The 22,607-nt window shown below is 44.5% G+C and overlaps 1 protein-coding gene across 7 annotated transcripts in view; it reads left to right on the top strand.

Moving 5' to 3' along the window:
• The window catches only part of pacs2 (phosphofurin acidic cluster sorting protein 2), a 348,015-nt gene that overhangs the window by 231,863 nt on the left and 93,545 nt on the right, over nucleotides 1-22,607 (top strand). For all 7 annotated transcript variants that reach the window (XM_068039606.1, XM_068039604.1, XM_068039603.1 and 4 more), the window contains 5 exons: nucleotides 1,546-1,626; nucleotides 2,310-2,369; nucleotides 3,410-3,567; nucleotides 13,367-13,460; nucleotides 21,903-21,977. In XM_068039606.1, the coding sequence (XP_067895707.1) occupies nucleotides 1,546-1,626; nucleotides 2,310-2,369; nucleotides 3,410-3,567; nucleotides 13,367-13,460; nucleotides 21,903-21,977 (468 nt within the window). The remainder of the gene's footprint in view (nucleotides 1-1,545; nucleotides 1,627-2,309; nucleotides 2,370-3,409; nucleotides 3,568-13,366; nucleotides 13,461-21,902; nucleotides 21,978-22,607) is intronic.

Raw genomic sequence — 22,607 nt, 5'->3', positions numbered from 1 at the left:
GAGCAGCCACATTTTCAACAGTGACTACACTTCAAAAGTTCTTAATTAGCTGCAAAGCGCTTTGGGACATCCCTAGAGTCATAAAAGGCACTATATATAAGCAAGGCTTCTGTTCTTTTGATTAAATTATATATTTAAAACAAGTACATTTAATACAGAAATGTTGTACATCTGATTCGTCAAAAGACATGTTTTTCTATTGCAAAGCTCTGACTCAACCCTAATGAAGTAGATGTAACTACTTATAACCTGCAAGCAGGGTAACAGGGTAAAGCAACAATATGTGACAAATTTCCTCCATACTTGAGCTTTGGTTTTGGAGCAACTTAAAGTTTTCTTACATTTTTCTTCATTGTGCTTGAGAAGACTCCTCTGATAGCTTTCCAGGGTGGAGGGAAAATTATGGGCTGGATGAAAGCCCAGTTGAAGAGAAGCTTTTGAAAGCAGAGAAGGAGATGGCAAGCTGGAATGCAGGATGTTTGGGGAGCTCGAGGATAGAAAGGAGTGAGGAAAAGAGCAGAGACCTAGGAAGGAGGAGTAAAATGATTCTGGAGGAGTAGAGAGAGATGTAGGGACACATGGGTCAAGAGATCATAGAGGAATTTGGACAAGGACATGGAGGGATTTGAAAGAGGTTGCGGATCTTGACATAATGGGATTTGAGTGTTATAAGCAGGTTGTTCGTATCTAGTGTTTGCAGCTTGGTTTCTGATCAATTGTGAAATTTTTAGAATTATACAAGGCTTGGCAGTACAGTGCTTTGGTAATCTGACATGGTGATTTTGGGAGTGATGGGACTTGCTTTGCATTCACATTTTTCAACCTTAGGACCCTAAGTTCAAATCTACCCAAGACTGTTAGACTGGAAATCTCCTCTCTGCTGGGTTTTTAAGGGCTATGCATTAAATGATTGTAAGTTAGTACGAACCAGTAGGAAGAGCTCCACAGCACAGGTTCCAGCTAAATAGACAATCTCACTCAGAGATCATGGGTATAATTTCTTGCCTGTGCTGTTTCCAAACTAATGCTTAACACAGCCGTTAATCAACCACTGATTAAGTTGGAAGCTGTTTCTGAAGCATTCGTACAGGACAAGTACTGGTTGGAAAGTATACCTTAAGGGAAATTTTCACACTGCAACAAGCATGGCCATCTAAGTTTGTGCGTTAGAAGGACCATTACACTGTATCCTGCTGTGCTGTAGCTACCCAGGGAGCATTTGTGACTAATGTCAAGTGCAAAAGTAGGAAATTTATTCTGTTCCCAGTGCTGCAGTACTATAGCCCTGCAGTAAGCACAGAATTAACAAGAAAATATAATTTAGTGTGTATGGTCATATATGAAGAATATATATGTTGGGCTGGAGTTTCCCAGCATGCTTAAAATGCATGAATGTGTTGTCTTTCATTGTCCAAGCTGGAATAGTGACAGGCTGACAGTGATGTTGTTGAAAGGGGAAAGCAAGGTGGTCCTTGCTAAGAAATATGCCTGGTGTGCTGTGTCTTGGGAAACATAAGGCAGTTACTTTGTTTTCACTTTTTGCAGGATATGGATGATGATGAATATGATATGGGTAAGCCAAAAAAGCAACGGAGGACAATTGTAAGAACAACCTCAATCACAAGGGTTAGTGCAGTTTATTTGACAACATTTTCCTCTTGATGTTTTTAGATGTATGAAATGAGTATGCACACATGCATGTTCAGGCATCATGACCCATGCATTCATATATGGGCATGTTTGTCTGTGTGCGAGCTCCTGTGTCCATATGTGTGCACGCATCCATGTGCTGAGTACTCAGTCAAAATCCATCCACATTCCCTATCGAGCACTACCAGATCAGTTAGACTTGGGGTAAATCTAACTCCACACTGCCTAGAAAGCGCTACCAAAGCAGGCATAGCATGTTACATACATGGTGGAACTCTACCAAATATTGAATCAGTGAAATATAATTCCCATACTACTTGTTTTTGTGGACTTTGAGTGAAATTGCTAATTTCATACCATTTAATGCCACATGATGGGCATTTTTTGCCAATTGAGGCTATCTTGAGATTGGCTGAAACACATATACATCTTATAGTCAATAGCGAGCAGAGAATTTCAGCAAACTATGAAGTAGGTCCTAGAGGTGAAGGAACAATGTGTTAATCTAGTTCACCATGGCTTAATACACTAGATGGTTATGGTTAATAATATACACAGGCTTTTTGAGTTTGCATTGCTCTTCATGGCTTCTTTATTGTGAGAAAGATGCTTGACTGTGATCCTGAAAGAGTTAATAGTTAACTATTTTTTCCTTCCAGCAACAGAACTTCAAGCAGAAAGTAGTTGCATTACTACGAAGGTTCAAGGTTTCAGATGAGGTATGCTGACTGGCACTTTTATATTTTTAATGGGATGCAACATTGTGGGGTATGCATACAAAACAAAGTAATCCTTCTATTATGATAGATTTCAACCAAAGGACATTTCCACAGAACAGATTGGTAAATTATTTGTTGGGGGGGATGGTGAAAGACAAGATGGTTTTGATGTCTACATACATTTTAGTAGGAGTTACTCATTAGTGAGTAGGAGTTGGAGCTCTGATTCCCTCCATTTTTTATAGTCCATGGGTGCAAAGACTACTTTCCTAGCCTTTCACAACCCTGGTTGGCATTAACCGATTCAATGTAGATTAGAAATGGAACTTTTTATCTTTGTTCCTGAAGTTGTTGTCTGCTCACCAAGGTATGATGCTGCGGTCATTGTTTGCCCTCTGGTAACTCTCCCAAATTGTTGTTCTTTGAGTCTTGACTGCCATTGTTGGCAGGGTATCCTACCACAGCTGAGCCCAAACCTGTCCTTGCCTTCACCTAATACTCATACATGCTCCTCCATCATGGGCTACTGCAAAGTGATCAGGAGCCAGAAGATTAAATACAAGAGATTTTGGAGGATTTTGACCTAACTGTAGCTGATTTTTTTTCTTCCTGACCTAAAGGCACTGAACCCAGTTATAACACCCCTATTGCCAAGCTAGCTGACATCAACCAACTCAGCATAGACCAAGGTTGGAATATTCATGGCATATAGGGACTGGTTATTCACCAGATAAACTCGCTGGACCTTCAGAGGAGCTCTGGCATCTGCATTGTCTCATTAGGGTTGAGCCAAAGGTTTGTTACAGAAAACTAAAAAATGTTGTCTCATGACGAATCAGATGAACAGCATTCCTATATTAAATGTGCTTGTTTTAAAAAAAACAATTTGCGTGCAGAATTATCAGGACCATTATGAGTGACTGAATAAGTCAAATTCTTTCTTTAAATGTTCTTTTGCGCTCACAAGCTAAGGGAGAGAAATGGGCAAATGGTTTATAGGAGCAACTCAGCAATAGAAACTCTGTGTGAATTGTTTGTAGGTCCTCGACTCGGAGCAGGACCCGACAGACAATGTGCAGGAGGTGGAGGAGGACCTGGACCTGCTGTATGACAGCTTGGATGTGGAGAATCCCAGCGACAGTGGACCTGACATGGATGATGACGGCAGTGTCCTTAGCACTCCAAAACCAAAGCTCAAGTACGGAGGGCATTTGTCACACATTGTTGCTTTACCCTGTTACCCTGCTTGCAGGTTATAAGTAGTTACATCTTCTTCTTTAGGGTTGAGTCAGAGCTTTGCAATAGAAAAACTTGTCTTTTGACTAATCAGATGCACAACATTTCCATATTAAATGTACTTCTTTTAAAAATATAATTTAATCAAAAGAAAGGAAGACCTGCATTTGTATAGTGCCTTTTATGACTTTAGGGATGTCCCAAAGCGCTTTGCAGTTAATTAAGAACTTTTGAAGTGTAGTCACTGTTGAAAACGTGGCAGCTCATTTCCCATCCTCAACAATAGGGGAGCCCAGCATGTCAGTGCAAAGGACAAGGCTGAAACCTTAGCAGCCATCTTCAGCAAGAAGTGCCAAGTGGATGATCCATCTCGGCCTCTTCCTGAAGGTCCCCAGCATCGCAGATGTCAGTCTTGAACCAATTCGATTCACTCCATGTGATATCAAAAAACAGTTAAATGCTAGGGATACAGCAAAGGCTGTGGGCCCTGACAACATCCCAGCTGTAATATTGAAGACTTGTGCTCCTGAACTAGTGTCCCCACCCACCCCCGCAGTCAAGCTGTTCCAGTGCAGTTACAACACTGGCATCTACCCAACAATGTGGAAAATTGCTCAGGTATGTCCTGTCCACTAAAAGCAGGACAAATTCAATCCGACCAATTGCCGCCCCATCAGTCCACTCTCACCTTCCATCATTTTGCTGATGACTATCATGGACAGTGCTATTATTCGGCAGTAACCTTTTCACTGATGCTCAGTTTGGGTTCTGCCAGCTCCAAGCCTCATTACAGGCTTGGTCCAAACATGGTGAAGTGAGAGTAACTGCCCTTGACATCAAGGCAGCATTTGACTGAGGGTGGCATCAAGGAGCCCGAGCAAAACCGAAGTCAATGGGAATCGAGAGAAGCTCTCCACTGATTGGAATCATACTTAGCACAAAGTGAAATAGTTGTGGTTATTGGAGGCCAATCATATCAGTCCCAGGACATCACTGTAGGAGTTCCTCAGTGTAATGTCCTTGGCCCAACTATCCTCAGCTGTATCATCAATGCCCTTCCCTCCAACATAAGGTCAGAACATGGGCGGCACAGTGGCGCAGTGGTTAGCACCGCAGCCTCACAGCTCCAGGGACCCGGGTTCGATTCTGGGTACTGCCTGTGCGGAGTTTGCAAGTTCTCCCTGTATGCGTGGGTTTTCGCCGGGTGCTCCGGTTTCCTCCCACATCCGAAAGACTTGCAGGTGATAGGTAAATTGGCCATTGTAAATTGCCCCTAGTATAGGTAGGGAATATGGGATTACTGGAGGGTTAGTATAAATGGGTGGTTGTTGGTCGGCACAGACTTGGTGGGCCGAAGGGCCTGTTTCAGTGCTGTATCTCTAAATAAAAAATAAAATAAAAAAGAAGTGAGGATGTTAGCTGATGATTGCATAATGTTCAGTACCATTCGCGACTCTTCAGATACTGAAGCAGTCTGTGCCTGTGTGCAGCAAGACCTGGACAACATCCAGGCTTGGACTGATATGTGGTGCGGATGTTACTTGTCACTTAAGTGCCAGGCAATGACCATCTCCAACAAGTGAGAATCTAGCCATCTCCCCTTGACGTTCAGTGGCTATACCATTGTTGAATCTCCCACTATCAACATCCTGGGGGGCATTGTTGACCAGCCATATAAATACTCTGGCTACAAGAGCAGGTCAGAGGCTGGGAATTCTGCAGCAAGTAACTCATCTCCTGACTCCCAATCTATAAGGCACAAGTCTGGAGTGTGATGGAATGCTCTCCAATTGCCTGGATGAGTGGAGCTCCAACAACACTCAAGAAGCTCAAAACCATGCAGGACAAAACAGCCCACTTGATCGGCACCCAATCCACCACCTTAAACATTCACCCCCTTCACCACTGGCACACAATGTCAGCCGTATGTACCATATACAGGAGGCACTGCAGCAAATTTCTAAGACTCCTTCAACAACACCTTCCAAAACCATCTAGAAGGACAAGGGCAGCAGAAGCATGGGCACACACCACCTGCAAGTTCCTCTCCAAGCCACACACCTTCCTGACTTGGAACTGTGTCGGCGTTTGTTCACTGTTGCTGGATCAAAAACCTGGAATTCCCTGCAGTAGGTGAACCTATGCCACATGGCCTGCAGCAGTTCAAGGTGGCAGTTCACCAGCACCTTTTCAAGTGCAATTAGGGATGGGCAACAAATGCTGGCCTAGCTAGCGGCGCACACATCCCATGAACGAATAAAAAAGCTAATTTGCACATTGTACCACAAACAGCAGTGTGATAATGACCAGGTCATCTCTTTTTAGGTGTTAGTTAGGGATAAGTCTTGGTCAGAACACTAGGGAGAACTGCCCTCTTAGAGTGCAGAGACTTTATACTCAAGTCTCGAGTTGGACTTAAAACCACAACCTTCAGGCTTTGAGTCAAGAGTGCTACCACTGAGCCATGTTGTCACACACCTGTAAAAATTTTCAGATGTAACAGATTTTAAGCAAGTCAGGAGGGGATAAAGAACAAAAGGGAAGGTCTATGATAGGGTGGAAGGCAGCTGAGAAATAATAAAAGGGATGATAATGCAAGACAAAAGGAGATGGTAATGGGGCAAGAAAAGAAACAAATGATGGACCTAGAGGAATCGTAAATGGGAATTGCAGAATCATTACCAACAGCTGCTGTCTGAAAAAATGGGGGCAGAGATTATAATCTGAAATTGTTGAGTCCAGAAGACTGTAAAGTTACTAATCGAAGGGTGAGGTACAGGTCCTCGAGCTTGCGCTGAGCTTCATTGGACAGTGCAGGAGGCCGAGGACAAAGAGGTCATAGTGGAAGTAGGACGGAGAATTAAAATGACAGGAGAATGGAAGCTCGGGGTCATACTTGCAGACTGAAGGAGGCTTTCTGCAAAGTGGTCACCCAATCTGCATTTGGTCTTTCCAGTGTAGAGAAGACCACATTGTGAGCAGCGACTACTGTATAATAAATTGAAAAAAAGTACAAGTGAATCACTGTTTCGCCTGGAAGAAGTGTTTGGGTTCCCGGATGTTGGGAAGGGAGGCAGTAAATGGGAACGTGTTGCATCTCTTGTGTTTGCATGGGAAGGGGAGGAGGTATTGGGGTGACTGAGGAGTGGATCAGAATATCAAGGAGAATGCTAAAAGGGGAGAGGAAGAAGTGTTTGGTGGTATCATGCTGGAAATGGTGGGGGATAATCCGTTGAATGTTGGGGCTTATGGGGTGGAAGGTGAGGAGAAGGGGAGCAAATGCAGATTGGGTAACCGATTTACGTAACACCCCTGTTCAGTCCGCAAACGTGTCCCCAAGCTTCCGGTCACCTGTCATTGTAATTCCCTGTCCCTCTCCTGTCCCGATCTTCTGTCCTCGACCTCCTATCTTATTCTAATGAAGCTCAATGCAAGCTGGAGGAACAGCACCTCACTTTTCAATTAGGTAATTTACAGCCTTCATGACTCAACATTGAGTTGAACAATTTCAGATTAGAACGTCTGCCGCCACCCCCACCCACCCCCTTTTTCAGACAGCAGCTGTTGGTAATGATTCTACCATTGCCGTTTACACTTCCTCTGGATCCATCTTTTGTTTCTTTATTTGTCTCATTGCCATCTCCTTTTGCCTTGCCTTGCTCTATCATCGCTCCTACCTTCCACCCTGTCACAGATCTTCCCTCTTGTACTTTCATTTCACACACCTTCCCTGCCTCTGTACTTGCTTAAAACCTTTGACATCTGTTCTGACAAAAGGTCATGGGCCTGAAATGTTAGTTTTGTTTCATTCTGCACAGATTCTGCCTGGCCTGCTGACTATTTTCAGCAATTTCTGTTTTTATTTCACACTTCCAGCATTTTCAGTATTTTGCTTTTGTAAAATTATCAGCATCAAGACAATTGTTTTGCTCATCCAAGGGTTGTGGGTTCAAGCCCTAATCCACCACATAATGGAATAAAACAGAAAATGCTAGAAATACTCAGCAGGCCAGGCAGCATCTGTGGAGAGAGAAAGAGTTAACGTTTCATGTCAATGACCTTTCTTCAGAACTGGGTTAAATTTGAAATGTTGTAGGTTTTAAGCAAGTGAAAGGGAAAGGGGTGGAAAAAGAACAAAAGGGAAGGTCTGTAATTGGGTGGAAGACAGGAGAGATTAAATGACAAAAGGGTTGGTGATGCAGGGCTAATGAGAGCAGTAATGGGACAAGTAAAGAAACAAAAGTTATGTCCAGAGGAGGTGTGAATGGCAGAATGATGAACAGCTTCCATCTGAAGCAAAAATAAGAGAAAAATGAGAGTAAACTGAAACTTACAAAGAAAAAAAGGAAACAAAATGGGGGCAGTAATTATGGCCTGAAATGATAAAACTCCGTTTTGAGTCTGGAAGGCTGTCAAGTGCCTAATCAAAAGATAAGGTTCTGTTCCTCGAGCTTAAATGGAGTTCCTTTGGAACACTGCTGGAGGCCAAGGGCAGAGAGGTCAGTTTGAGAGCAAGGTGGAGAATTAAAATGACAGGCAACTGGAAGCTTGGGATCGTTCTTGCAAACTGAACAGAGATGTTCTGCAGAGCAGGCACCCACTCTGCATTTGGCTTGCCCAGTGCCTGCATTATGAGCAGCGAATACAGTATGCTAAATTGAAAGAAGTACACACAAATCACTGTTTCACCTGGAAGGCATGTTTGGGCCTTGGGCAATGAGGAGGTAAAAGGGCAAGTGTTGGATCTCCTGTGGATACATGGAAATGTGTCATAGAAAGTGTGGTAACTGAGGAGTGAACCAGGGCATCACGGAGGGAATGGTCCCTTCAGAATGCTGAGAGGAGAGGGTAGGGGAAGATGTGTTTGGTAGTGGCAGCGCGCTGGGGGTGGTGGAAATGGCATAGGATGATCCGTTGAATACGGAGGCTGATTGGGTGGAAGGTGAGGACAAAGGAACCCTATTTCAATTGTGAGAGTGAGGGGAAGGGGTGAGAGCAGAAGTGTGGGAAATGGTAAGGACATAGTTGAGGGCCCTGTCAATAACAGTGGGGTGGAATCCTTGGTTGAGGAAATAGGAGGACATATCAGAAGCGCTGATATGGAAAGTTGCATTTTCAGAACAAATGTGGCAGAGTTGGAGAAACTGGGAGAACGGATGGTGTCCTTAAAGGAAGCATGGTGTGAGGAAGTGTAGTTGAGATAGCTGTGGGAGTCAGTGCTGATCGTGAATATTGGTTGATGGCCTATCCCCAGAAATGGAAACAGAGAAGTCAAGGAAGGGAAGCGAAGAGTCAGAGATGGACCATGTGCAGGTGAACGAATGGTGGAAATTGGAAGCAAAGTTGATGAAATCTTCCAGTTCAGGATGAGAGCAGGAAATGACACCAATACAGTCATCAATGTACTGGAAAAAAGAGGCGAGGGAGGAGTCCCAAGAAGGACTGGAACAGGAAATGTTTCACATATCCCACAAAAAGGCAGGCACAGTTAGGACCCATGGGGCGGGGGGGGGGGGACCCATAGCAACACCTTTTATTTGGAGGAAGTGTGTGGAGTTAAAAGAGAAGTTGTTCAATCAGGCGGAGGAGGGTGGTGGTAGATGGAGACCTGTTGGGCCTCTGTTCAGGGAAGAAATGGAGAGCTCTCAGACTCCTGGTGGGGGATGGAGGTGTAGAGAGATTGGACGTCCATGGTTAGAGTCAGGAAATTGGAAACTGTTAAAAGTGCGGAGAGCATTGGAAGGGTCATGAGGGTTGGAAGAGACGGGACAGGGGAGAAAAAATAAGACTCGTGATAGGAAGAAATCAATTCAGTGGGGTAGGAAAGGACTGAAATGAGAGGTTTACCAGGGCAGTCCTGTTTGTGGATCTTGAGAAGGAGGTGGAAGAAGGCTGTATGGGCTTAGGGGACTATGAGGTTGGAGGGAAGAACTCCAGAGGAGATGAGGTCAATAACAGACCTGGAGACAATGGTTTGATGTTCAGTGATGGGGTCATGGTCCAGGAGGAGGTAGGAGGAAGTGTCGGAAAGTTGGCGTTTGGCCTCTGCAAGGTAGAGGTCGGTATGCCAGACAACAACAGCCTGTCAGCAGGTTTGATGGCAATGTTACGATTGGATCTAAGAGAACGGACTGCTGCAAGTTCAGAGGGAGACAGGTTAGAGTGAGTGAGGGTAGCAAAGAAATTGAGACAGCCGATGTCATGCCGGCAGTTCTCAATGAATAGATCAAGAAAGGGTAAGAAGCCAGAGGCAGGGGTACAGGTGGAGGGAGAGTACTGGAGATGAGTAAAAGGGTGGCAGTATTCCTGGCCAAAGAAGTGGCGGGGAGACAAAGGCGATGGAAGAAGAGCTCAGCAATGTGCTGAGCTCAAAATTCATTGAGGTGGGGGCATAAGAGGATGAAGCTGGGGCCTTTGCTAAGGACAGATTGTTCAGAGTCAGAGAAGAAAAGGTTGGAGGATATTGTGAATAATGGCAAGGAGTAAGATTAGAAGAAGGGATAGGGTCAGAGGGAAATGAAGGGGAAGAAGGATCCAGAGGGGTGTTGGTATTCATGAGTCTTTGAAGATTGTGATCCTTCACACCTGAAAGGAAGATAAAACGTTTTTGTTAAAGCGTTGGATGAGATGAAGGATGAAATAAAACTGCAGACCAGGACAGCTTTGAGATCGTGAATCGATGCTGCTGAAGAGAGAGGTTGAGAGCGTGCATGTTGTTGGAGCATGGCATTGAGTGTGGATCTCAGGATGCAGTGAGAGCAGCAGTTCGAGGAATGCTGAATGTTTAGATCTTTGTAATCATGGGTGGATCCGAAATACGAAGGGTAATTTCAGTTGGAATTCACATCGAAAAAGTTTGAGCTGGAGTCAGTTGCTGACGAAACAGATGTGGCTGTGAAAGAGAGTTTTGGCAGGTACCTGATCAAACACAAGAAGGGAAATAGAAATCAATGAAGGTGAACAAGGTAAAAAAGACAAAAAGAAATCCTGTCTAAGGGCAGAGCAGAACCTCTTCAAGGCGGGCATCCCTAGAAGACTGGTGCCATTGAATTAAATACAAATACAAAAGCAAAATACTGCAGAATCTGAAATAAAAACAAGATGCTGGAAATACTCAGCAGGTCAGGCAGCATCTGTAGTGAGAGAAACACAGTCAATATTTCTGGTCAGTGATGTTTCATCAGAACTGGGAAAAGTTAGAAATGTAATAGATTTTAAGCAAGTGAAAGAGGGGAGGGTGGAAAAAGAACAAAAGGGAAAGTCTGTGATACGAAATTGGCTGTGTACCAGGAAACAGAGAGTCGTCATTAGTGAATGTTCTTCCGCCTGGAGGAAGGTTTGTAGTGGAGTTCCCCAGGGGTCAGTGTTGGGCCCCTTGCACTTCCTGATACATATTAATGATCTAGACCTTGGTGTACAAGGCACGATTTCTAAATTTGCAGATGATACGAAAATTGGAAGCATTGTGAACTGTGAGGAGCATTGTGTAGAACTTCAAAAGGACATAGGCAAGTTGGTGGAATGAACGGACACGTGGCAGATGAAGTTCAATGCGGAGAAATGTGAAGTGATTCATTTTGGTAGCAAGAACATGGAGAGACATGGACGGCACAGTGGTGCAGTGGTTAGCACTGCAGCCTCACAGCTCCAGTGACCCGGGTTCAATTCTGGGTACTGCCTGTGCGGAGTTTGCAAGTTCTCCCTGTGTTTGCGTGGGTTTCCTCCGGGTGCTCCGGTTTCCTCCCACAGCCAAAAGACTTGCAGGTTGATAGGTCAGTTGGCCATTAGCAATTGCCCCTAGTGTAGGTAGGTGGTAGGGAAATATAGGGACAGGTGGGGATGTGGTTGGAATATGGGATTAGTGTAGTATTAGTATAAATGGGTGGTTGATGGTCGGCACAGACTCGGTGGGCCGAAGGGCTTGTTTCAGTGCTGTATCTCTTTCTTTCTTTCTTTTCTTCTTTTGGGCCTCCTTATCTCGAGAGACAATGGATACGCGCCTGGAGGTGGTCAGTGGTTTGTGAAGCAGCGCCTGGAGTGGCTATAAAGGCCAATTCTGGAGTGACAGGCTCTTCCACAGGTGCTGCAGAGAAATTTGTTTGTTGGGGCTGTTGCACAGTTGGCTCTCCCCTTGCGCCTCTGTCTTTTTTCCTGCCAACTACTGTATCTCTAAACTAAACATAAAGGGTACAATTCTAAAGGGGATGCAAGAGCAGAGGGACCTGTGTGTATATGTGCATAAGTCATTGAAGGTGGCAGGATAGTTTGAGAGAACAGTTAATAAAGCATACAGTATCCTTGGCTTTATTAATAGGGGCATGACGTTCAAGAGCAAGGAGGTTCTGCTGAACTTGCACAAGACACTAGTTTGGCCTCAGCTGGAGTATTGTGTCCAGTTCTGGGTGCCGCACTTTAGAAAAGATATGAAGGCATTGGAGAAAGTACAGAAAAGATTCCCGAGAATTATTCCAGGGATGAGGAATTTCAATTATGAAGATAGATCGGAGAAGTTGGGACTGTTTTCCTTGGAGACGAGAAGGCTAAGAGGTGATTTGATAGAAGTATTCAAAATCATGAGGGGTCTGGACAGGGTAGATAAAGAGAAACTGTTCACACTCGTGAAAGGATCGAGAACGAGAGGGCACAGATTTAAAGTGATTGACAAAAGAAGCAAAAGTGACATGAGGATAAACTTTTTCATGCAGCAAGTGGTTAAGGTCTGGAATGCACTGCCTGAAGGTATGGTGGAGGCAGGTTCAATCGAGGCATTCAAAAGGTAATTAGACCGTTATCTGAAAGGAAAAATGTGCTGGGTTACGGGGAGAAGGCGGGGAATGGCATTAAGTGAATTGCTCAGTCGGAGAGCCGGTGCAGACATGATGAGCCGAATGGCCGCCTTCTGTGTTGTAACGATTTTGTGAAGTACGCGTAAATCGCTATTTCACATGGGGCCTTGAACGGTGAGGAGAGAGGAGGTAATAGGGCAGGTGTTGCATCTCCTGCATTTGCATGCAAAGGTGCCATGGGAAAGGGACATAATGGAGGCTGGCATGATAGTGCAGTACTGAAGGAATGCTGTATTGCTAGAGGTGCTGTCTTTCAGATGTCTGCCTGCTAAGCTGGATGTAAATGATCTCACAGTACTATTGGAAGAAGACAAGGAAGTTCATCTTCCTGTCCTGGCCAATATTTATCCATCAGCCAAACAGCACCTCCATGGTCCATAGAGTTTCAGTTCTGCACTCCAATTACTATTCAAATGATGCTTTATGAAAATGTCCTTTCACATAATACTTTCTGGGTGACATTTTAATGTGTAGGGCTGGCTCACTAGTCACTTCTTTATGCTTCCCACAACCTGCAGTACCTGCTCTTGCTGAATGCTGTCTCACTTCCTGCTATCAGGGCGAGGTGAGCAACTGCTGTGATTGCCAAACCATCAGTTTGCCAAATTAGTTCACAGGTGGAGTTGGGAATACAGGGGAAGAAATCACACTGCAGAGCATTGTGTAGTTTGCGAGGCACTCCTGTTATAGAAGGTTACAAGATGTGGATCAGGTAGTCAACATTTTGAAGCTGATTGCAATTTAAAGGTGTTAAAAGAAATTCCAGCAAAATATGTAGTTCACTGGCCGTTATTTTGTAAATCTAAGACCATCTGTGTAATTTTGAATGTACCATATCTTTAAGTTATTGGAGTTGTATTGTAAGTGCTTCATTGGCTTTATCCAATGTCTGATCATCTGATTGTTGCTTTGCAGACCCTACTTTGAAGGCTTGTCACACTCCAGCTCTCAGACTGAAATTGGCAGCATCCACAGCTTGAGAAGCCAGACCAAGGAGCCATCCAGTCCTGTAAGAAACGAGTGTTGTTTTGGGCATAAGCTACAGTATTTTTAAACGATCCTCCTGACTGAAAAGAAAAGCTCTCACCACTGAAGCAAGGTCAAAAATGAACTGTAGTGTTCTGTATCTTCAAGAAGAACTCTCATTTGTGCAATATTCGACATCATTTGCAGGGTGGAAGAAGAGAGGGAAAGCCAAACAGGAGGGAGAGAGTCGCAAAATTAGAAAGATGAAAGTATGGTTAAAGAGTGAAAGTTTATAGGCTTTTGGTAGCAAAGCAGAAAGTGGTAATTCTTAAGGACTTTGGAATACGTTTCTAAACAGCAGGGGAGCCTTGGGTGAAACAGTGCCTACAGGCAAATAATGTTGAAAGAGCAGTGGTGGATGAATGTTTTCTGGCATGCATTACCTAAAAGGATGAAGCAAGCATATTCAGTAGCAACTTTCAAAAGTTTCTTCGATATATACTTGAAAAGGAAAAGTTACATAGCTATGGGGAAAGAGCAGTGAAGTTAGGCTAATTGGATAGCTCTTTCAAAGAGCCAGCACATGCACGATAGGCCAAATGTTTTCCTCCTTTTCTGTAGGATTCTGTGTTGAAATATGGCTGGAGAAGACTGCAAGGCTATGGAGGGATTACAAAACGAGCTGCTTCTTCAATGACCTTCCCTCCATCATAGGTCAGAAGTGGGGATGTTCACTGATGATTGCACAATGTTCGGCACCATTCACAGCTCCTCAAATACTGAGGTAGTCCGTGTCCAGATGCAGCAAGACCTGGACAGCATCCAGGCTTGGGCTGATAAGTGGCAAGTAACATTCGTGCGACACAAGTGCCAGGCAATGACCAACAAGAGAGAATCTAACCATCTCCCCTTGATATTCAATGTTATTACCATTGCTGAATTTGCCACTATCAACATCCTAGGGGTTACCATTGCGCAGAAACTGAACTGGACCAGCCACATGAATAATGTGGCTACAAGAGCAGGTCAGAGGCTAGGATTTCTGTGGGGAGTAACTCACCTCCTGTCTCCCCGAAGCCTGTCCACCAACTACAAGGCGTAAGTCAGGAGTGTGATGGAATGCTCTCCACTTGCCTAGATGGGTGCAGCTCCAACAACACACAAGAAGCTCAACTCCATCCAGGACAAAGCAGCCCACTTGATTGCCTCCCCATCCACCAGCTTCAACATTCACTCCCTTCACTACCGATGCACAGTGGCAGCAGTGTGTACCATCTACTAGATGCACTGCAGCAACTCACTGAGGCTCCTTCGGCATCTTCCAAACCAGCAACCTCTACCACCTAGAATGACAAGGGCAGCAGATGCGTGGGAACATGTATTTTGTCCTGGGGAAGATGCCTGGTGGCTTCAGCCTTTAAAATTCTCATCCTTTTGTTTAATTCCCTCCTCCATCCTCACCCCTCCCTATCTCTGTGACCTCCTCCAGCCCTACAACCCTCTTAATAAGGAGAAACTGTTTCCAGTGTCAAAAGGGTCGGTAAGCAGATGACACTGATTGAAGGTAATTGGCAAAAGAACCAGAGACAACATGAGGGAAAAAAGATATGCATCGACTTGTTATTTGGAATTCACTACCTGAAAGGATGGTGGAAGTAAATTCAATAGTAACTTTCAAAATTGGTAAGATTTGCCAGACTATGGGAAAAGGACAGGAGAGTGGGGTTATATTATACAGCTCTTTCAAAGAGCCAGAACAGGCACGATGGGCTGAATGGCCTCCTTCTGTGCTGTATCATTCTATGATCTATGAACACCACCACCTGCAAGTTCCCCTCCAAGCCATACACCATCCTGACTTGGAACTATATCATCATTCCTTCACTGTCGCTGGGTCAATCAAGAAGGCAGCTCACCACCACCTTCTCGAGGGCAATTGGGGATGGGCAATAAATGCAGGCCCAGCCAGCGACACCTGCATCCCATGAATGAATTAAAAAAAAAATCAGGCTCTTAGTCAACACATGTTTAAGGTTGCCACTTACTGCAATCCAAATTTGGGCATGGAGAAGTGGGTAGCCAAGGGCTTGGATGAAGTCTTTCCTTCCGACGAAAACGCAATTGAAACCCAAACAATTAATCCCTCCAGACAGTAAGAGGCATAATTAACTGCGAAGTGTGGGCTTTTATCTTTATATTAAATTAGACTATTTGCGTGTAGAAATTTCCAGATGTTCCACTTAAAAACTGGACTGTCCAGTCATCCAATACCAGATTAGTTGGAGAAAGTGCAGATGATGATTCAGTGAATGATACCAGAACTGAGAGAATACACTTATTAGGAAAGACTGAACAGGCTGGAGTTCTTTTCTGTAGAAAAGAAGGTGGCTTAGGGGGTGATCTGATGGAGGTCTTTAAGGTACAAAAAATGCAGGCGAGTCCAAACTAGAGGTCATAAATATAAGATAGTCACTGAAAAATCCAAAAGAAAATTCAGGAGGAACTTCTTTACCCGAAGTATGATAAGAATGTGGAACTTGTTATCCAAAAGAGTTGTTGAGAAAAGTAGCATAGATGTATTTAAGGGGAAACTAGATAAGCACGAGGCAGAAAAGAATAGAAACGTATACTGATACGTTTACATGAAGAGGGGTGAGAGAAGGCTCATGTGGAGCATGAACCATGGCGTACACCAGTTGGGCTGAAAGACCTGTGTCTGTGCTTTAGATTCACAGTAACACAATGCAGTGAGAGCCCTGGGTTTAAATATGTACTGTATTCTTGCACTGCTTGATATCTGCCACCAGATGTTGCTGTTGATCAGTGTCCGTGATCTTTTAGGCATTGTCCCCAAAGAAGTAATGGACACCACAGCGTTAGAGTTCATTTATAATTCCTCTTTTTTTATTACTTCATGGGATGTGGGCATCACTGGCTGGGCCAGCATTTATTGCCCATCCCGAATTGCCCCTGAGAAGGTGGTGGTGAGCTGCTTTCTTGAACCGCTGCAGTCATTAGGGTATAGGTACACCAGCAGTGCTGTTAAGGGAGTTCTAGGATTTTGAACCAGTGACAGTGAAGGAACGGCAATATTGTTCCAAGTCAGAATGGTATGTGGCTTGGAGAGGAACTTGCAGGTGGTGACGTTCCCACGCATCTACTGCCCTTGTGCTTCTAGGTGGTAGAGGTCGCGGGTTTGGAAGATGTTGTCGAAGGAGCCTCAGTGAGTTGCTGCAGTACACCTTGTAGATGGTACACACTGCTGCCACTGTGCATCTGTAGTGGAGGGAGTGAATGTTGAAGCTGGTGGATGGAGTGCCAGTCAAGAGGGCTGCTTTGTCCTGGATGGTGTTGAGCTTCTTGAGTGTTGTTGGAGCATCCAGTCAAGTGGAGAGTATTCATCATACTCCTGACTTGTGCCTTGTGGATGATGGACAGGCATTGGGGAGACAGAAAGTGAGTTACTCGGTGCAAAATTCTCAGCCTCTGACCTGCTCTTGTTGCTACAGCATTTATGTGGCTGATCCAGTTAAGTTTCTGGTCAATGGTGACCCCCAGGATGCTGATAGTGGGGAATTCAGCAATGGTAATGCCATTGAACATCAAGGGGAGATGGTTAGATTCTCTCTTCTTTGAGATGGTCATTGCTTGACATGTGTGTGGCACGAATGTTACTTGCCACTTATCAGCCCAAGCCTGGATGTTGTCCAGCTCTCGCGCATATGGACATGAGCTGCTTCAGTATCTGAGGAGTCGCGAATGGTACTGAACATTGTGCAATCATCAGGGAACATCCCCACTTCTGACCTTATGATGGAAGGAAAGTCATTGATGAAGCAGCTGAAGATGGTTGGGCCTAGGACACTACCCTGAGGATTTAAAGAACAAAGAGAACAAAGAAAATTACAGTACAGGAACAGGCCCTTCGGCCCTCCAAGCCTGCGCCGATCCAGATCCTCTATCTAAACATGTCGCCTATTTTCTAAGGGTCTGTATCTCTTTGCTTCCTGCCCATTCATGTATCTGTCTAGATACATCTTAAAAGACGCTATCGTGCCCGCGTCTACCACCTCCGCTGGAAATGCGTTCCAGGCACCCACCACCCTCTGCGTAAAGAAATTTCCACGCATATCCCCCCTAAACTTTTCCCCTCTCACTTTGAACTCGTGACCCCTAGTAATTGAATCCCCCACTCTGGGCAAAAGCTTCTTGCTATCCACCCTGTCTATACCTCTCATGATTTTGTACACTTTATTTTTGTTACACTGACTCCCGCCCGCTGTTGGTTGGTTCCACTGACTCCCGCCCGCTGTTGCTTACACTGACTCCCGCCTGCAGTTGGTTGGTGCAGTGATGTCCTAGGACAGAGATGATTGACTTCCAACAGAATTTCAGAACAGGCCTGAATGGGCTACTCAGTTCCTATTCCAGATACAGTTTTTTTTATTTCAGGCAGTTCTCTGAGTTCTTTTGGGCCTCCTTATCTCGAGAGACAATGGATACGCGCCTGGAGGTGGTCAGTGGTTTGTGAAGCAGCGCCTGGAGTGGCTATAAAGGCCAATTCTGGAGTAACAGGCTCTTCCACAGGTGCTGCAGAGAAATTTGTTTGTTGGGGCTGTTGCACAGTTGGCTCTCCGCTTGCGCCTCTGTCTTTTTTCCTGCCAACTACTAAGTCTCTTCGACTCGCCACAATTTAGCCCTGTCTTTATGGCTGCCCGCCAGCTCTGGCGAATGCTGGCAACTGACTCCCACGACTTGTGATCAATGTCACACGATTTCATGTCGCGTTTGCAGACGTCTTTATAACGGAGACATGGACGGCCGGTGGGTCTGATACCAGTGGCGAGCTCGCTGTACAATGTGTCTTTGGGGATCCTGCCATCTTCCATGCGGCTCACATGGCCAAGCCATCTCAAGCGCCGCTGACTCAGTAGTGTGTATAAGCTGGGGATGTTGGCCGCTTCAAGGACTTCTGTGTTGGAGATATAGTCCTGCCACCTGATGCCAAGTATTCTCCGAAGGCAGCGAAGATGGAATGAATTGAGACGTCGCTCTTGGCTGGCATACGTTGTCCAGGCCTCGCTGCCGTAGAGCAAGGTACTGAGGACACAGGCCTGATACACTCGGACTTTTGTGTTCCGTGTCAGTGCGCCATTTTCCCACACTCTCTTGGCCAGTCTGAACATAGCAGTGGAAGCCTTACCCATGCGCTTGTTGATTTCTGCATCTAGAGACAGGTTACTGGTGATAGTTGAGCCTAGGTAGGTGAACTCTTGAACCACTTCCAGAGCGTGGTCGCCAATATTGATGGATGGAGCATTTCTGACATCCTGCCCCATGATGTTCGTTTTCTTGAGGCTGATGGTTAGGCCAAATTCATTGCAGGCAGACGCAAACCTGTCGATGAGACTCTGCAGGCATTCTTCAGTGTGAGATGTTAAAGCAGCATCGTCAGCAAAGAGGAGTTCTCTGATGAGGACTTTCCGTACTTTGGACTTCGCTCTTAGACGGGCAAGGTTGAACAACCTGCCCCCTGATCTTGTGTGGAGGAAAATTCCTTCTTCAGAGGATTTGAACGCATGTGAAAGCAGCAGGGAGAAGAAAATCCCAAAAAGTGTGGGTGCGAGAACACAGCCCTGTTTCACACCACTCAGGATAGGAAAGGGCTCTGATGAGGAGCCACCATGTTGAATTGTGCCTTTCATATTGTCATGGAATGAGGTGATGATACTTAGTAGCTTTGGTGGACATCCGATCTTTTCTAGTAGTCTGAAGAGACCACGTCTGCTGACGAGGTCAAAGGCTTTGGTGAGATCAATGAAAGCAATGTAGAGGGGCATCTGCTGTTCACGGCATTTCTCCTGTATCTGACGAAGGGAGAACAGCATGTCAATAGTCGATCTCTCTGCACGAAAGCCACACTGTGCCTCAGGGTAGACGCGCTCGGCCAGCTTCTGGAGCCTGTTCAGAGCGACTCGAGCAAAGACTTTCCCCACTATGCTGAGTATATGTGCAGTATAAGCAAGCTTGATGCAAAACATCAGAAAGTCCTGACCATCCCTTGAAGCAGAAAGAGGAGATGGGAGGTACTGCAGGATTCCCATGAGAGTTGAATTAGTTAACAGCTTTTCAGAAATGAATGCCTGTAATAATGACACAAATTGGGTGAAGCCAACTGTAAGCAAAGCTCTGTAGATCAAATGACTGTTAAAGATGGGGATATGAATTATAGGAATGCTGTATTCATAGGAGATTTCATACTCTGCGGAATGTGTGAAGCATTTTATTTCAGTCACAGCCAAGGGTCCCAAATAATATGTTGTTTCTTGCATACTAGTGTGAGGGATATCCTGCAGTAGGTGCAGTTGGGGAGGGGGAATGTGAACAGTCAATGTTGGGGTCAACATTGGCACCATTGCTCTTATAAAAAATAATCTACAACACCAACATCAACGACTCGTATTTATAAACTTGCGCTCATCCACAGTTCTGCTGCCCATATCCTAAAACGTACCAAACTCAGTTCCCCCATCATCCCTACGTTTGCGGACCTAAATAGACTGCCAGTCTGGTAACGTCTCAATTTTAAAATTCTCATCCTCGTTTTCAAATTTCCCCATGACCTCACCCCTCTCTAACTCTGTAACCTCCTCCAGGCCTCTGAGATCTCTGTGCTCCTCCAATTCTGATCTCTTGCACAATCTCAGTTATCATCCACCATTGGTGTTCGTGTCTTCAACTGTCTCATCCCTAAGCTCTGGAATTCTCTCCCTAAACTTCTCCACATTTCTACCTCTCTCTCCTCTTTCAGGATGCTCCTTGAAACCTACCTCTTTGACCAAGCTTTTGGTCACTTGTCCCAATATCTCATTATGTGACTTGGTGTCATATTTTATAGAATCATAGAATAGTACAGCACAGAAGGAGGCCATTCGGTTTTTCCAATATCATAATAAATTCAGCTGCTAGCTATCGACAGATGTGATGTTATGTTAAACGCTGTGTCCATCACTTTTGCAAGGACCAGCAGGCAGGATAACTCCACTTTTTTTTTCTTTGTTAACACTCCTATGAAACACCTTGGAACATTTTTACTATTTTAAAGGTGCTGCATAAATGCAAGTTGCTGTACCCAGAGCCTTTAAAACAGCAAAATGTCCCAATACACTTAGACTTCTAGACTTGAGTGTAGCGGGTACAATGATAGAAAAGTAGAGGGTGTACCTCACTGTGAAGAGGTGCTGGAAGCAAATCTGTAAGACAAGTTTATAGGTTGAGTAGCTAGAGGTCAAGTGAAATTTAAGGTGAAAAGATGTGAATTGACATCTTTTGGGAGGAACAATAAGGACTAAATGTACACTAAATGGTAAAAGTTTAAAATTAATAGAAGAGCAGAGAGACCTAGGGCATAGAGATCTTTAGAAGTGGGAACGCAAGTTGATAAAGCTGCTTATAAAAATGTATATGGGATTCTAGGTTTTAGAGTCATAGAGTTGTACAGCATAGAAACAGGCCCTTCGGCCCATCATGGGGCAAAGTGTAATTCTAAAAGTACAAGGTTTGTAGGTTAGACTACAATTATACTATTGTGTGCAGTTTTGGGCACTCTATTTCAGGAATGGCATGGTTATGAAGAAAGCACTAAAGAAATTTACCAAGGGTAAAACTGGAATGAGAGGCTTTAGTTATAAGGAGAAACTAGTAAAACTGAGACTCTCTTCATTAGAACAAAGAGGAAATCTGACAGAAGTGATCAAAATTTATAAAGATATAAGAAGGGAAATCAAGAAAAACTATTTCCACTGGCTGCTGGGTCAGTAACTAGACAACATAAATTTAAGATCATCACCAAAAAAATGAAGAAAGTGGTTAGGAGAGATTTTTTCATTCAGTCCTGCCGAAACAATGGAGGAGAGCAGAATCCATAGCACCTTTTAATAAGGGTCATGGACAAATTTTTTAACAATAAATACTTAAAAGGATATGGGAAAAGGGCAAGGGAATGGGTCCAAGTAGAGAGCTGTTTCAGATTTGGTACTGGCATATTGCCCCAAGGACCTCCAATACTGCAAAAATTTTATGATTTATGACATGCTTCATTTTTTTCAGCTCCATTTTCTATCTTCCTGTCTTGTAGGCACTGAATCATGTTGAGGTGCAGTTTCATAGGTACCCAACACATGCAGGTATCTTAGCTGAGTATCTGCACTTCATGTATGAACGCAGTTATTGAATATCAGCAAGCACTCCAAACATGGGGGCAGGCTAGCTGAGGCCAATCCTGCCCTCACATGTACTTCTCAGCAATAGCCACCGACTATTCCACTAATGTAAAATGGTTAAGCTGCAGATTGGGGCTCTGGGTCATATCTTTTCTCCCTTCTCACCCCCCATCCCCCCCTAAACTGAGTGCTACACTCTCTGTTCTATCGCTGGTTGTTGTCAGCTCATCGTCTGTAACCTGTTCCTCTTTTACTTCACACAGATAGATGTACCTGAAAAGCTCAAGAACTCTGCAAGCAAATTTCAGATAGACAGCATTTCCGATACACTGTCAGTTGTGAGTATTATGCTTGTGCATTGCAAGACACATATTGAAGCCCTGCACCACAGGTAGCCTGTGCAAAGGAGTGGTGAGAATGGGCAGTGATGTCAACATTGGGTGGTCCAGGAATATAAGGTGAATGTTGGATAAAGAAGGACAGTTTAAACCTGAGATGAGCTGGGTAAAATATCTGGAAGTGGAGTTCTGATGCATAAAAATATTCAGGAAGAAATAGATGTGAAGGGGGGAAATTGTGGTGGAGCTGAGCATTGAGATTGGGAGGGGAAATAGAAAGGTACACATTGCACAAATGTGGATCTTATTAATGAGTGGATTGTGAGAAGGACTGGAGACGAGGAGAACCCTCAGGCATAGGGCAGCAGTCAGGTGTGGAAGGAAGATGCAACAGTCTGAATCAGCTGGAGTCATCCATTCTTGCAAACCATCTGAACCCCTCAAGTAAATTCCAGCCTGTAACTCACTCCCGGGAATCTATTATTCTATAATGAACCATCTGAACCCCTCGATTAGATTCCAGCCTATGATTCATGGTTCAGTGTTCATTATTGTATGTGTAATATTGGAACTGTTAAAGCCTCTGTTTGCTTCAAATCTGCCTGTCATTGACACAGATCTCATGCTTTG

This window comes from Heterodontus francisci, chromosome 9, assembly GCF_036365525.1.
Source record: "Heterodontus francisci isolate sHetFra1 chromosome 9, sHetFra1.hap1, whole genome shotgun sequence".
NCBI lineage: Eukaryota > Metazoa > Chordata > Chondrichthyes > Heterodontiformes > Heterodontidae > Heterodontus > Heterodontus francisci.
This window is presented reverse-complemented; position numbering and strand designations above follow the sequence as displayed.